The sequence below is a fragment of the Dermochelys coriacea genome, chromosome 3 (genome assembly GCF_009764565.3).
Source record: "Dermochelys coriacea isolate rDerCor1 chromosome 3, rDerCor1.pri.v4, whole genome shotgun sequence".
Lineage (NCBI taxonomy): Eukaryota > Metazoa > Chordata > Testudines > Dermochelyidae > Dermochelys > Dermochelys coriacea.
In genome coordinates, this window is record NC_050070.1 from 105761842 (window position 1) to 105776976 (window position 15135).

Genomic DNA, 15135 nt, shown 5'->3' on the forward strand with positions numbered 1-15135 from the left:
AGTAAATTACCAGACACATCAGTGATTAGTATGTGTACTACCTTTCAAGGATTTGAGATTTGTTAGAAACCTAGGAAATTCCCGGTTAAGATGCCCAAGCTGCGATGGGCAATTTTTATCCTCCACAGTCCATGCCAGAATTTAATCTATAAAATGCCCTGCATTGTGGGGAAATTAGGCTATTTTGTGTAACTGCCAGTTTTCAAACTTCACTCCAATCTTCTTAATAAAGGAATTTCAGGACAAAGTATGGCTTTGGTGCCAGCAAAATCTATCTTGTATGTCCTCTGAAGTAGGATACGAATTTGGGGAGGTCTCGCTGTAACGGAGCTGGAAAAACCAAAATGGTCACACAGCTTTACTGAAACGTTCTTTATAGCCTGAGAGCACATTCAAATGTCAGCCCAAAGTAAAGTTTAACAGCCTGCTATATGACTATCTCAAAGAAAATACCTAATGGAAACCTTGTCAGGTCCTTAATTTATAGTAGTGCAGCTGGGAACCACTACAATGAAATGGATTCCTACCAGTATAGTGTAGCTGATTACATATTGTTTAAAGCATAATTGCTAAAGCTCAGTGGTTAAAGTAAGCACACTGCTTTGTTACAGTGTGTTGTGATACTCTAAGCACTGTTAATAGTTTATCTTCATTATTTCTGGAAAGTTGGTAAATGTGTATCTAAGGTTTTTGCTTTAAGTACTTTTTTTTCCCCTTTCTTGCAGTTTTCACCATTTCATGCAACTTTATTGGCCTCCTGCTCCTATGATTTTACTGTGAGGTACAGTGTCTTTTATTACATGCGAGTAGGAAGAGAATCATCTGTTTTTGATTGTCTCATATATAAGAGATGGGGTATGTTATGCCAATAGAAAAATGTTCTAAACTGGGCACACTTAAGTGTTCGCTGTCAGGATTATTATTCATGCTTTCCATTTTCATGATCTGGCTACAAATGCATGGATTCTTCTCTATTTAAAGATTTCAGTGGCCCTTTATGAATGATACCTGCCCTAACAGATGCTGCTTGTGAACGTTTTCCTACCATTATTCTGAACAGGATTTTGTCTAGTTGTAATGTTTTTTTTTTAATCAAGAAGGTAGCAGCAACCACTTCATTGAATATATTTGGGTGACTTATTTGTATTTAAACCTGTTGTGAAGGAAAACTCCTTTTTTTTTTTTATTTGAGGAAGCTCACTCTTGCATGTTCTTTCAGTACATGCCTGAAGAACTTTGATACATCACAGGCCCTTGGACTTTCATGATATTTTTAGGTTTAAACCTATTGAATTGTACAGTACTGTAGAACTTCAATAATTATAACTTGGCTAAATCAATAAAACCAATTTTATAAGAGGACTGTAGAGGTGTCCTATTAAGATTTCACTCTTTACAACATAAATTTGTTACTACACTATGGAATATCCCACTAAATACTTAAATTTACCTCTCAAGGGTGTGTTTTGAGGTGTAATTTTTAGGTGAAGCGGATTGAAGATGTTTAACTACTAGGGCTAAATCTCTTCCCCTTCTCCTTCACAACCCCCTGCCTCCGAAAATGACATGGTAGAAAACTCTAATTTTCCAAAATCATTCAAAAATTAAGTGATGCTTAATTTAGGTTGCAGGCTCTTTGGGTTATCTATTTTCATTGTAGCCTAGCACGAGGGCTCCCAGTTACTGATAGGAAGCCTCCCCAAAACAACCACAATACAAAAAAAAAATTATATGTTCTATACATTCTGGTGTTTTCCTAAATAGGATTAGCCATAGTCAGCTCACTCCACTCGACTCCATTTCGCAACAACCATTCTTAGCTATAATGGTATTGATGCAGCATTGAGACATAATATCATGAAAAGTTGCATCATGAGGCTGAAGTTTTCCAGATACCATGGGAATCCATTATATATCAAAACAACTTTATGGCAAGACCATTCTGCTATACTGGAAATGCTGCAGTTTCCTGTAGACTTCTTATATTTTTAATACTCTTTAGGTCTTTAAGCTGTTATCTTACTACTTTATAATTTTAAATATATGTGGTTTGTGAAATCAAAATAATCATTTACTAACTCATTTTGACAGGACAGAGGAAGTTAAGGAGAATGGGAGAAGGGAGGAAAATATATACAGTCCAGAATAGCAGAGCAGTGTAATACAGTAAGCCTCTTAGGTACAATACACACCTATATCAAAATAGTCACAAGGCAGGGAGAGTGGAGAGAGAGGATAAAAGTGTAGGGTGAAGTTGTCTTAAAATACTCAAAGTAAAAACCAACATCACTTAATATATAGATTCATTTAATCATCCCTCACAGAAGAGAAACCAAGATTCAATACAGGAAGAGTGGGATATATGAGCTTCAAAAAGGAACAGACTTGAAGATATGATGCCAAATTGGATGAAAACTGCATGCTTTGACCTAGAAAATTAATAAGATGTTCTACGAGTTAAGTTTTTTAACTAGGCTAACAGCAGACTTCACTGGAGGAACAGGCTTTCAGACCAAATTAATAAAACACTTCTACTTGCCTGGCAAGCATTTCTAAACTAGAAGGAGAAAATACTGAGGCACAGGGTTCTTTACTTTTTAGCAAAAAAGAAAAGCAGTACTTCTGGCACCTTAGAGACTAACAAATTTATTTGAGCATAAGCTTTCGTGAGCTACAGCTCACTTCATAGGATGCATTCGGGGGAAAATACAGTGGGGAGATTTATACACACACACACACACACACACACACAGAGAACATGAAACAATGGGTTTTATCATACCTGTATTATCCCTGTATTTTCCACTGAATGCATCCGATGAAGTGAGCTGTAGCTCACGAAAGCTTATGCTCTAATAAATTTGTTAGTCTCTAAGGTGCCACAAGTACTCATTTTCTTTTTTGCGAATACAGACTAACAGCTGCTACTCTGAAACCTTTACTTTTTAGGTGGCTGGTTTGAATCCAGATCATGTTGGCATTCATGAAAGGTATATTTACTGTCTGATAGCTAAAGCAATTGACAGTTTCTATCCAGTTCTTAATGGACAGGTGCTCATTGGAACTAATAGGCTTGCTTGTTGGAAATATCAGTAGAACGTAAAGGTGGTCCCTTAAAAAGTTGAGGGATACTAGCAGTTAGTGTAAGGAAGCTTAAACTTCTGGTGCCAGTGCTGTATCTGTTCTCTGGTTAGGATTCTACACACTTGTATTGTCAATAAGAAATTTTTCACCAGTTCCAAATTTCAATTTGAGCAAAAAACTTCACCATCACAATGGCAGAGTAAAAGAGTATCTGTGAACTTGTATGGAAAATCATTTCCATATTTTACTTTGTATGAAAGTGGTCATCTAAAAGCTTCAGTGTTTGTTTTACACTAACAGCAATCTAAATGCACCTGGGACAGGAGGCTGAAAATTTGATAAACTTTGAAATTATGTACTAATTGGGGACAGGAGAATTCTTCTAACTAGATTCTAGCACTCACAGTAGCAAATGCTATAATTTTGAAAAAAAAATATAAAAATGTGCTTGCCTTCAGGAGACAGATTTAGACTGAACTCACTCATAATCAAATATAAACTATAGACACCAAAACCACAACATTGTTCAGAAACTAAAAACGTTTCTATAGAAAAGTGTTGCAAAAACGTTTCTGTTCATATTAAAAAACCATTGTTACAAAGAACAGTAAGCAATACAGTGTAGCCAAACTTAGACCTTTTGTTAAGGAGGTGTTAGTTGTCTCCATTGTTAAAGTTGAAATGAGTTTTGTACTTAAAGCAGGGATTTGAATTCTATGTTACATAAGAAAAATACAGTACATCCTTTCCAAAAATACAGCATTTACTGAGTATAGAATTAGGTGAAGTTTCTTTTTGGTGAACGGCTTATTCATCAAAATAAGTAGTTTTGGTCTACCAGTTTGCAGAACAGTTTTGACAGAACTGAAAAATTGAAATGTTTTGGTAATGTCAATATGAAATGGTTGGTTTTTACATTACTGAAACACTTCAGTGTTTTAGGGTGAAGTCACAGAATGGGAGGAGCGGGAGGTGGTGGTGCTTTCCTTATAACTTCTAGCCCAATTATTAGGTCATTCATTGCGACATAGGTATCCTGGGTTTATTGCTCCCCTGTGCCTGATGTGGAGAAAGGATTTGAACTTGGGGTCTACCTGCATTGCAGAAACGTGCCCTAATAACTAAGCTATGGATTAGTCTGGGGAAGTCTAGAAAGTCATTCACACTCTTTCCTTGGCCCAATGACTATCCATTATCATTATGAATTACTATGGATAGTCTTTGGCCCAGAGAAAGTGAAAATGATTCTCTGGACTGGTGTTTAAGGCAATCACATAGGATGTGGGAGACCCAAATCTGAGTCCCTGCTCCAATGACTATAAAAAGCAGAACAGCTTCAAATGGAGAGAGAGAGACTTGCCCTAGAATATTGCATAGCCCAGTGCAACTCCTGCAGTGTGGAAGACAAGTTCAAATCACTTCGCCATGTCAGGCAGAGGGAAGAATTGAACCTGTGTCTCCTACATCCCACGGGTTAAAACTTATAAGAAGGAGAGTGGCGGAACCACCACCTTCTCCTCTAGCAATTTTATGAATCTAGTCCTTTTTTTGTTTGTTTAAATGCCCCAGGTGCAAAATGTAGAGTAGAGTAAAACGAAGCATTTCATTTGACCTGATTTGCAATGCTTTCCAATTTAATTTTTCTGAAAAATTTGAAAAAATATAATTTTCAGTTTGCCTCCAAACAAATACTTAATTTTTTTTTAAATTGCCAGCAAATTGAAAACCCCACTGTTTGTCCAGTTCAATATAGAATAAACTGAGACATTACAAGTAAATCTGATGGATTAAGACCATTTTAAAATTAAGAAATCCAGCACCCTCTGAACTCTTTTGCCTCTAAATGATTTTGAAGAGAATCATGCAGACTCCCCCCAACTTCCCCTTTAGCTAAAATCAAATCTTAATAGGTTATGGTTGAAGAAATTATTTTTAGGATTAACAGTAACTTTTTCATGTTACCCTCATAAATTTCTTCATCACCAGAAGCTGAATTATCTTCAGAGAATTACATGAATTACCCTCTTTCAAAAACTCTGCTATATCCTATTGCTCTAGATGGAACTGAGGCCATGGGCTTCCCTTAGTAATATCGTCCATTGCCTCTATTCACCTGCTTCTCCCAGTGCACTCTGGGCCTCCTGACAGTACAGAGGGCTATCATTTTCCCTTAAGGCATCTGGCTGCACTCCCTTGGGAACTGATAGGCAGCAGTGGTCATCTTAACTGTGATCACAGGTTTCAGAGTAGCAGCCGTGTTAGTCTGTATTCGCAAAAGAAAAGGAGTACTTGTGGCACCTTAGAGACTAACAAATTTATTAGAGCATAAGCTTTCGTGAGCTACATCATCCGATGAAGTGAGCTGTAGCTCACGAAAGCTTATGCTCTAATAAATTTGTTAGTCTCTAAGGTGCCACAAGTACTCCTTTTCTTTTTGCTTAACTGTGATGACAGCCTGTGGCCTCAGGCCTGTTGAGAACAATGGGAGATGGTGGCCCTTGTCAAAGGAAATTGTTCTTTGAGTTTCTTTTGAAGGAAAAGATTTTATGCACTGGCTTCTACTGACAGATACACCTTCAGTTACAAACAACAACAACCAAAAATGGAAATCAAACCTAAATATTTATTTAAAAACAACAACCCCAGAGCTTCTCAGTGGGGAGGGAGGGGGAAACGGGGTGTGTATTCCTTCATATTTCTGTGGCACGCAAAGCAACTGGAAACGCAGCTTACGTGTCTTATGTTCTGGCTGCCCTGCACTACTTCATTGGTGGCATAAAACAATCAGAGCATACTTGTGAAGCTGTTCCTAAAAATTAAAATAAGTGATTATAGCCAATGCTACATATTTAAATCATTAGAAATATCATATGAAAACAGTCCCTTTTTTGTTTAGTGTTTATGTATGACATTTTTAATTAAAAGAAGGCAATCCCAAGACAAAATATTTTAAGATAGAGTGATGGTTGAGAGAGTAAATATCAGGAATTTAGAATATTACAGGAATATTATAATTATCCCCAAAGTAAGAATTACAAACCAGGAAATTCAGAGTTAAGGTTAAACTTGAGAAGCCTAACACATTAAGATATGAAAATATACTTTTAGGGCACTCAAACAATTTTGACTTACTCTAGTGACACCACGAGGGGACAAAATTTGTCATTTTGTTTGGATAAAATCAAAGTGTTTCCTTTTGACTATCATTTTTACTACATTGTATTTCAAACCACTTAGACTTTTATATTATATAATAGTCTAAATGAGAGTTTTGATATGATTGAAACAAAGTATTTTCAGAATATTTCCTTCGGTGGAAAAATTCTGAGACTAAATTTTCATCACAGTGCAGGACATAACCACATTTTAAAAACACAGAATTTCCAAAGGGATAGAAATTCTATCGTTTGGCCAGCACTAATAATTAAGGGTGAAACATTGCCAATGTTTTGGTTTTACATATGTGAAATTTATTGTTTACACAATTGCAGTTTAGAGATTATACTTGATGCCTGAATTAACTGTTGTTGCTGCTGAAGACTCAACTTTACCAAACTAATTTTTTTTTAATCTCTGCAACGGCGTGGGACCCACCTCTCATGAACACCCCTTCTGGTCAGGTGTGCCTGCGATCTTTAAATAGTCCTGGCATCGGGCCATACCCCCAGGGTTTTCTCCCTGTAGGCAATGGTTTCGCCCTCTTGGTCTGTTCTGGCCCCAGCTTTCAGTTGGGCCACTAAGTAGTTCAGCTCCCCTTCTAGGGATTTATGGCTGTCCTTTTGTAGACCAGTTCCCCAGTGGCCTATGCAGGGACCTGGGCCAACCCGCTACTCTGGGTACCAGCCATCCTAAGAATAGTAGCCATGTGCCACCATGTCCCTTTAACTACACTGCTTTCAGTGCCCTGGGCCACTTCCCTGCAGCCCCAGTCTTGGCCAAAGCTTCACCCTTACCTCAGGGCTCATCTAAGTCCCTAGCAGCACTGAGTTGTCCATGGTGATGCAGTTCCCTTTGGCCAGCCAGGAGCACCATCTGCACTCCTCTAGTTCCAGCAAGAACTGACTGTCTGACTCTGCAGCTCCTTTTATATGGCCCTTCTGGCCTCTGATTGGCTGCTCCCTGCAGCCACTCTAGGCTGCTTGGAGGACTATTACTGCTCCTTTCTTGAGATGGGTGTGGTAGGATGCTGCAGCCTCGAGGAAGGGGCCTCTGAGCCTAGTCCTCCCCATCACAATCCCAAAGACTTTAATCTATGCAGCCTTTAGACTTTTGCCCCTCTTTCTACTTTACACTTTGTACTTATCCCTGATTAACTAAGCTCCCCAAACTTGGAGTCATTTTATTTGCCAGAACATGCAGATATTGTCCTTCATCAAAATATTCCTCTCTCTTATGTTAGTCCGTAAATGTAAGGGAGAGTGCTTTTGGTGTAGACAAGGGAAAATGGATTTATGATTTGCCAAATTGTTGTTGGCAACCAGCAGCTACCACCAATTTGGTTGACTTAATGTATGCTTTCTACTTAATGTACATTGTATATCATTTGAAAGTTTATTATTTCTACTTTAAGATGAGGTTTGATGTGGTGCCATTACTATAGAAACAGAGCTAAACAATGACACCACCAAAATGTAAAAATGATCACCTGGAAATATTTGCATTTGTTTCTGTTAGTTTAATGACTGTGTATTATTTCAGGACATAAAGTTGGATTTCTTTGTGACCTCAAAGAATCACAACAACAATCTAAAGGGTAAAACACTGGTGACATTTTTAGTTAATCTAAAGGGTAACAGCACTGGTGATATTTTTAGTTAACATTATCATCATCTTGTTCATCATTATGATCTCTGTCAAGAGAGTGCGAGTTACCACAGACTTTATTGCCTTGGCATGTACGTAGTTCTGTGCAGGGAAGACTGTTCTGATGACAGACACAGTTGATTATACAGCATTTCCTACTGGCACAGGTACAAATAAGATCTTATAGGAGCTCAGATGCCATTGATGGCTAGATTGAGGTGTAAGCAATTCAGGTCTCTGTGAGTCTCCTTTTTCTTTCTCACTCTGATCGTACACCATCTGCTACCAACTTCCTTGGGGCAGAAATTGCAGCTTGTCCATCATTCTCTCCCAATTTGGCAAGATCTCTGAAGTGGCAAGCCCCATTAGTTTTGACAATATTAAATATATTGTTTTGTCCAATACCAAGTAGAGGTGACAGACACACATCCTATTGATTCATATTCAGCAGGAAGTATGTTGCAGAAGTCAGGAGTGAGTGTGTAACAAATTACATGCACAGGTCTATAGTGACGCTTGTCAGTTGTGCTGGTTATGGTGTTTGTTTCAATCCACATGAGTTATCTACATGTTTTATTTTTGGAAAATAGTGTATAGGAAGCACCAAAACATCTGCATCAGGTGACTTAGTTACTATGGTTCCATTGACACCAAGAGACCTGAAAGCCATATTGGCACATATAGCATGGAGAATAGTTCTTGTGTCTCCTTCCTCTGGAGCACTGTATGAGTTTTGGGCTTCTTCAACACCTCTGCTGGTGTTGAACTTTGATACTTCACCATTGGGAAAGCCTCCAGCAAGGTGTTTGCATTAGGTGTACTCCTACTCTTTTGGGTGCATTTTTGAACTGTATATTCAGAGGAATTTTATAAGTGACTGTTTGTTGGATGCCTCATTTACAAACTCTTTCCCTAGAGGCACATGGGATCCATCAATCACCTGGTATTTCTCATATCCAACCTTAGATCCTGTCGGGCACTGTCTTTCTGCAGTTTTAGAAAGACAAGGTGGATAAGCTACTATCTTTTATTGTGAGAGAGACTGTAGAGCCCCACAGAGCTCCTCTTCAGGTCTGGGAAAGGAACTCGCAGTATCCTGGCAAAATGCAACTGTGGAACAGATTGTTTAGCATAAGTAGTTAGCACGTATTGTAAGGGACCATTCAAAATAGAGCGGCTTGTTAACACATCTGCAGTCATAGAACAAAAGGAGGGAGTTAGTGGGTTACAGATTGTTGTAATAAGCCATAAATCCAGTCTCTCTGTTCACTCCGTGGTTTTTTGGTGTCTAGTAGAATAATAAATTTAAGCTCCAAGGCTCATCTTTTGAAAGTGTTGTGCAGGTTTCCTTTGATGATGAGGACTGATAGGTCAGATATAGAGTGATTGCTCTGTGAAAAGTGCTCACCCACAGGAGATAGGGTGTTTTTGTTTATCATTTTCCTGAGTGAGTTCATTCGTGAGTGTAGTGACTGCCTCGTTTCACCCACATAGTTGTTGTTGTAGCATTTAGTGCACTGGATGAAGTACACCACGTGTTGTGATAGGCATGTGCAGAACTGGTGGATCTTAAAAGGTGTATTATAAAGGGTGTTAATCATTGTAACAGTGGAGATATGTCTGCAGAATCTGTTGTTCTGGTAGGATCTGGTGCTGCTTTGAGTTGGTGTGTTCTGGTCTGCGCATCTACCGATGTGATATATGCCATCATGTGCCCTCTGCCATGCACATTGGTCAAACTGGACAGTCTCTATGTAAAAGAATAAATGGACACAAATCAGACGTCAAGAATTATCACATTCAAAAACCAGTTGGAGAACACTTCAATCTCTCCGGTCACTCGATTACAGACCTGAGAGTGGCTATCCTTCAACAAAAAAACTTCAAAAACAGGCTCCAACGAGAGACTGCTGAATTGGAATTAATTTGCAAACTGGATACAATTAACTTAGGCTTGAATAGTGACTGGGAATGGATGAGTCATTACACAAAGTAAAATTGTTTCCCCATGTTATTTCTCCCCCCCACCTCACGCCCCACTGTTCCTCAGATGTTCTTGTTAACTGCTGGAAATGGCCTACCTTGCTTGTCACCGTGAAAGGTTTTCCTCCTCCCCCCCCTGCTGCTGGTGATGGCTCATCTTAAGCGATCATTCTCCTTACAGTGTGTATGATAAAACCCATTGCTTCATGTTCTCTGTGTGTATATATAAATCTCCCCACTGTATTTTCCACCAAATGCATCTGAGGAAGTGAGCTGTAGCTCACGAAAGCTTATGCTCAAATAAATTTGTTAGTCTAAAAAAAGCATTGAGTACTTCAGCTTTTTCAACATCATCTGTCACTAGGTTGCCTCCCCCATTCAGTAAGGGTTGCACACTTTCCCTGACCATCATCTTGTTGCTAACATACCTATAGAAACTCTTCTTGTTACCCTTCACATAGCTTGCTAGCTGCAACTCCAATTGTGTTTTGGTCTTCGTGATTACACCCCAGCATGCTCTAGCAATATTTTTATACTCCTTCCTAGTCATCTGTCCAAGTTTCCACTTCTTGTAAGCTCCCTTTTTGTGTTTAAGCTCACCAAAGATTTCTCTGTTAAGCCAAGCTGGTCGCCTGCCATATTTGCTATTCTTTCTGTACATCTGGATGGTTTGTTCCTGTGCCCTCAATAAGGCTTCTTTGAAATACAGCCAGCTCTCCTGGACTACTTTTCCCCTCATATTAGCCTCCCAGGGGATCCTGCCCATAAGCTCCCTGAAGGAGTCAGTCTGCTTTTCTGAAGTCCAGGATCCGTATTCTGCTGATCTCCTTTCTTCCTTGTCTCAGAATCCTGAACTCGACCATCTCATGGTCATTGCTACCCAGGTTGCCACCCATTTCTACTTCCCCTACCAATTCTTCCCTCTTTGTGAGCAGCAGGTCAAGAGGAGCACGGCCCCTAATTGGTTCCTCCAACACTTGCACCAGGAAGTTGTCCCCAGCACTCTACAAAAACTTCCTGGATTGTGTGTTTGGAGTGATTATTGGATCTGTGAAGGTAGGTGTGGTCATCCTTGGGTTTCTTGTATTTGGTTGTCTGTAGGATTTTATTGTAGAAGTTTATTGTGGTGTTCAGGAAGCTGATGCTAATGTGTGAGTGTTCCAGAGAGAAAGTTTAATGGGGCAGGTGGTGGTGGTTGAAGTTAGATGAAATCTCTGAGGGAGTTTAAGCCGTCTGTCCGGAGGATGAAAATATTATTGAGGTGTATATAATTGGTTTCATGGTGCATTTGTCCAGAAATTTTACTTCAAGAAGCGGTTGGCATATTGTAGAGCCATGCTCGTGTCCCTGGCTGTTCCCATGGTTTAGACCAAGTGTTTGTCGTTGAATGTAAAATTCTTATGAGTGAGGATGAAATGGATGAGTTGGTGGTCACAATTTCTGAAGTTTTTGTTTTACTGTTGCGATATGTGTTAAAGACTTAGATTATAGAACTAGCTTTCACAAATCTCTTTAGGACCTACCTCAAGTACTCAGCTGCCAATTCATTGAATGTGTGGTATTTGCCTTCAGGCATTGTGTGTATGACAGCCATGATATCTCTGATGTGCAGTGTCATTTCTTCGTTGCATGATCTTAGCTCATGGATTCTTTCGTTTTGAGCTTCCAGCTGGTCTTCTTGTTCCATCAGCATGGAAGAGGGACGTAGGCACAGATCCTACTGAGTGACTAAGAAGAGTTGCCATTGAAACATCTTTACATCTTGATAAGGATAAGGCTCTGTAGAAAACAGTTTCTGGACTGATAGGTGCTATGATTGTGGATCTCTTGCCAAAATTAGTTTTGATCTTCTTGGTCATGTCAGCAAGTGTTTTGATGCCAGATTTCTTAACTGGGCTGAAGAAGCTGTGTGTCCTATCAGCAAGTGCATCTTTCACAAATCTCTCCATTTGGTCTTGACCAGTATCTGCTGTTTTCAGTAGAGACTCTTGTACAACTGATGTTACTCACAGTCTGGTAGATACGTTGATAAAACCTCTGGATGTGATTCAGGGTCAAATCAGTTTGTCAGATAGTTGATTGGTTGGTAAGAACTGTGACGTGGTGTTCATCCATCTTCAGTGCAGGGGCAAGGACTAGTTTGTGGACTTCATCTTCACTACATATTGTTAAGCCACTTCTTTCTCTCATGGCTTTTGCATATTGACAATATGAAGCTGCATATTGTCATTTCAAACACTAATACTGACCTATGCAGAAATGTCACTGAATTAAAAAGCCTAGTTTCTAGAATATTTCATAGATTATAGATTCATAGATACTAAGGTCAGAAGGGACCATTCTGATCATCTAGTCCGACCTCCTGCACAGCGCAGGCCACAGAATCTCACCCACCCACTCCTATGAAAAACCTCACCCATCTCTGAGCTATTGAAGTCCTTAAATCATGGTTCAAAGACTTCAAGGAGCAGAGAAGCCTCCCTCAAGTCAACCATGCCCCATGCTACAGAGGAAGGCGAAAAACCTCCAGGGCCTCTCCAATCTGCCCTGGAGGAAAATTCCTTCCCGACCCCAAATATGGCAATCAGCTAAACACTGAGCATATGGGCAAGATTCACCAGCCAGATACCCAGGAAAGAATTTTCTATAGTAACTCAGATCCCATCCATCTAATATCCCATCTCAGAGGATTTGGCCTATTTACCCTGAATATTTAAAGATCAATTACTTACCAAAATCCCATTATCCCATCATACCATCTCCTCCATAAACTTATCGAGTAGAATCTTAAAACCAGATGGATCTTTTGCCCCCACTGCTTCCCTTGAAAGGCTATTCCAAAACTTCACTCCTCTGATGGTTGAAAACCTTCGTCTGATTTCAAGTCTAAACTTCCTGGTGGCCAGTTTATACCCATTTGTTCTTGTGTCCACATTGGTGCTGAGCTGAAATAATTCCTCTCCCTCTCCTATATTGATCCCTCTGATATATTTATAGAGAGCAATCATATCTCCCCTCAACCTTCTTTTAGTTAGGCTAAACAAGCCCAGCTCCTTAAGTCTCCTTTCATAAGACAAGTTTTCCATTCCTCGGATCATCCTAGTAGCCCTTCTCTGTACCTGCTCCAGTTTGAATTCATCCTTTTTAAACATGGGAGACCAGAACTGCACACAGTATTCTAGGTGAGGTCTCACCAGTGCCTTGTATAACGGTACTAAAACCTCCTTATCCCTACTGGAAATGCCTCTCCTGATGCATCCCAAAACCGCATTAGCTTTTTTCACAGCCATATCACATTGGCAGCTCATAGTCATCCTATGATCAACCAATACTCCAAGGTCCTTCTCTTCCGTTACTTCTAATTGATGCGTCCCCAACTTATAACTAAAATTCTTGTTATTAATCCCTAAATGCATAACCTTACACTTCTCACTATTAAATTTCATCCTATTACTATTACTCCAGTTTACAAGGTAATCCAGATCCTCCTGTATAATATCCCGATCCTTCTCCGAATTGGCAATACCTGCCAGCTTTGTATCATCTGCAAACTTTATTAGCGCACACCCACTTTTTGTGCCAAGGTCAGTAATAAAAAGATTAAATAAGATTGGTCCCAAAACCGATCCCTGAGGAACTCCACTGGTAACCTCCCTCCAACCTGACAGTTCGCCTTTCAGTAGGACCCGTTGCAGTCTCCCCTTTAACCAATTCCTTATCCACCTTTTGATGTTCATATTGATCCCCATCTTCTCCAATTTAACTAATAATTCCCCATGTGGCACGGTATCAAATGCCTTACTGAAATCTAGGTAAATTAGATCCACTGCATTTCCTGTATCTAAAAAATCTGTTACTTTTTCAAAAAAGGAGATTAGGTTGGCTTGGCACGATCTACCTTTTGTAAAACCATGTTGTATTTTGTCCCATTTACCATTGACTTCAATGTCCTTAACTAATTTCTCTTTCAAAATTTTTTCCAGGACCTTGCATACTACAGATGTCAAACTAACTGGCCTGTAGTTACCTGGATCACTTTTTTTCCCTTTCTTAAAAATAGGAACTATATTAGCAATTCTCCAATCATTCGGTACTATTCCTGAGTTTACAGATTCATTAAAAATTCTTGCTAATGGGCTTGCAATTTCAGGTGCCAATTCCTTTAATATTCTTGGATGAAGATTATCTGGGCCCCCTGATTTAGTCCCATTAAGCTGTTTCCGTTTCGCTTCTACCTCTGATATGGTAATATCTACCTCTATATCCTCCTTCCCATTTGTCATGCTACCATTATCCCCAAGATCCTCTTTAGCCTTATTAAAGACTGAGGCAAAGTATTTGTTTAGATATTGGGCCATGCCTAGATTATCTTTAACCTCCACTCCATCCTCAGTGTTAAGCGGCCCCACTTCTTCCTTTTTAGTTTTCTTCTTATTTATATGGCTATAGAACCTTTTATTATTGGTTTTAATTCCCTTTGCAAGGTCCAACTCTACTCGACTTTTAGCCTGTCTCACTTGATCCCTACATGTTCTGACCTCAATTAGGTAGCTTTCCTTGCTGATCCCTCCCATCTTCCACTCCCTGTATGCTTTCTGCTTCTTCTTAATCACCTCTCTAAGATGCTTGCTCATCCAGCTTGGTCTACAACTCCTTCCTATGAATTTTTTCCCCTTTCTTGGGATACAGGCTTCCGATAGCTTCTGCAGCTTTGATTTAAAGTAATCCCAGGCCTCCTCTACCTTTAGATCCATAAGTTCTTCAGTCCAATCCACTTCCCTAACTAATTTCCTTAATTTTTGAAAGTCAGCCCTTTTGAAATCAAAAACCCTAGTTGCAGATTTATTTTTGTTAATCCTTCCATTTAGTTTGAACTGAATTAGCTCATGATCACTTGAGCCAAGATTGTCCCCTACAACCATTTCTTCTATGAGGTCCTCGCTACTCACCAAAATTAAATCTAAAATGGCATCCCCTCTAGTCGGTTCAGCAACTACTTGATGAAGGAATCCATCCGCTATCGCATCTAGGAAAATCTGAGCCCTATTATTATTACTAGCACTGGTCCTCCAGTCTATATCTGGGAAGTTAAAGTCTCCCATGATCACGCAGTTTCCATTAGTATTTACTTTATTAAAGACATTAAAAAGGGCTTTATCCATATCCAAATTAGATCCCGGAGATCTATAGCACACCCCAAGCACTATCATAGGAGAGGCTTTACTAGTTTTCTTCCCCAATGTAATTTTTGCCCAGACAGACTCT

General features: G+C 39.5%; 1 protein-coding gene across 4 annotated transcripts in view; it reads left to right on the forward strand.

Moving 5' to 3' along the window:
• Positions 1-15135, forward strand: part of PEX7 (peroxisomal biogenesis factor 7) — a 91084-nt gene that overhangs the window by 30536 nt on the left and 45413 nt on the right. For all 4 annotated transcript variants that reach the window (XR_006279994.1, XM_038395812.2, XM_038395809.2 and 1 more), the window contains exon 8: positions 726-781. Coding sequence is in view for 3 of the 4 variants with exons in the window: in XM_038395812.2 (XP_038251740.1) it covers positions 726-781 (56 nt within the window). In the remaining variant the exon portion in view is untranslated. The remainder of the gene's footprint in view (positions 1-725; positions 782-15135) is intronic.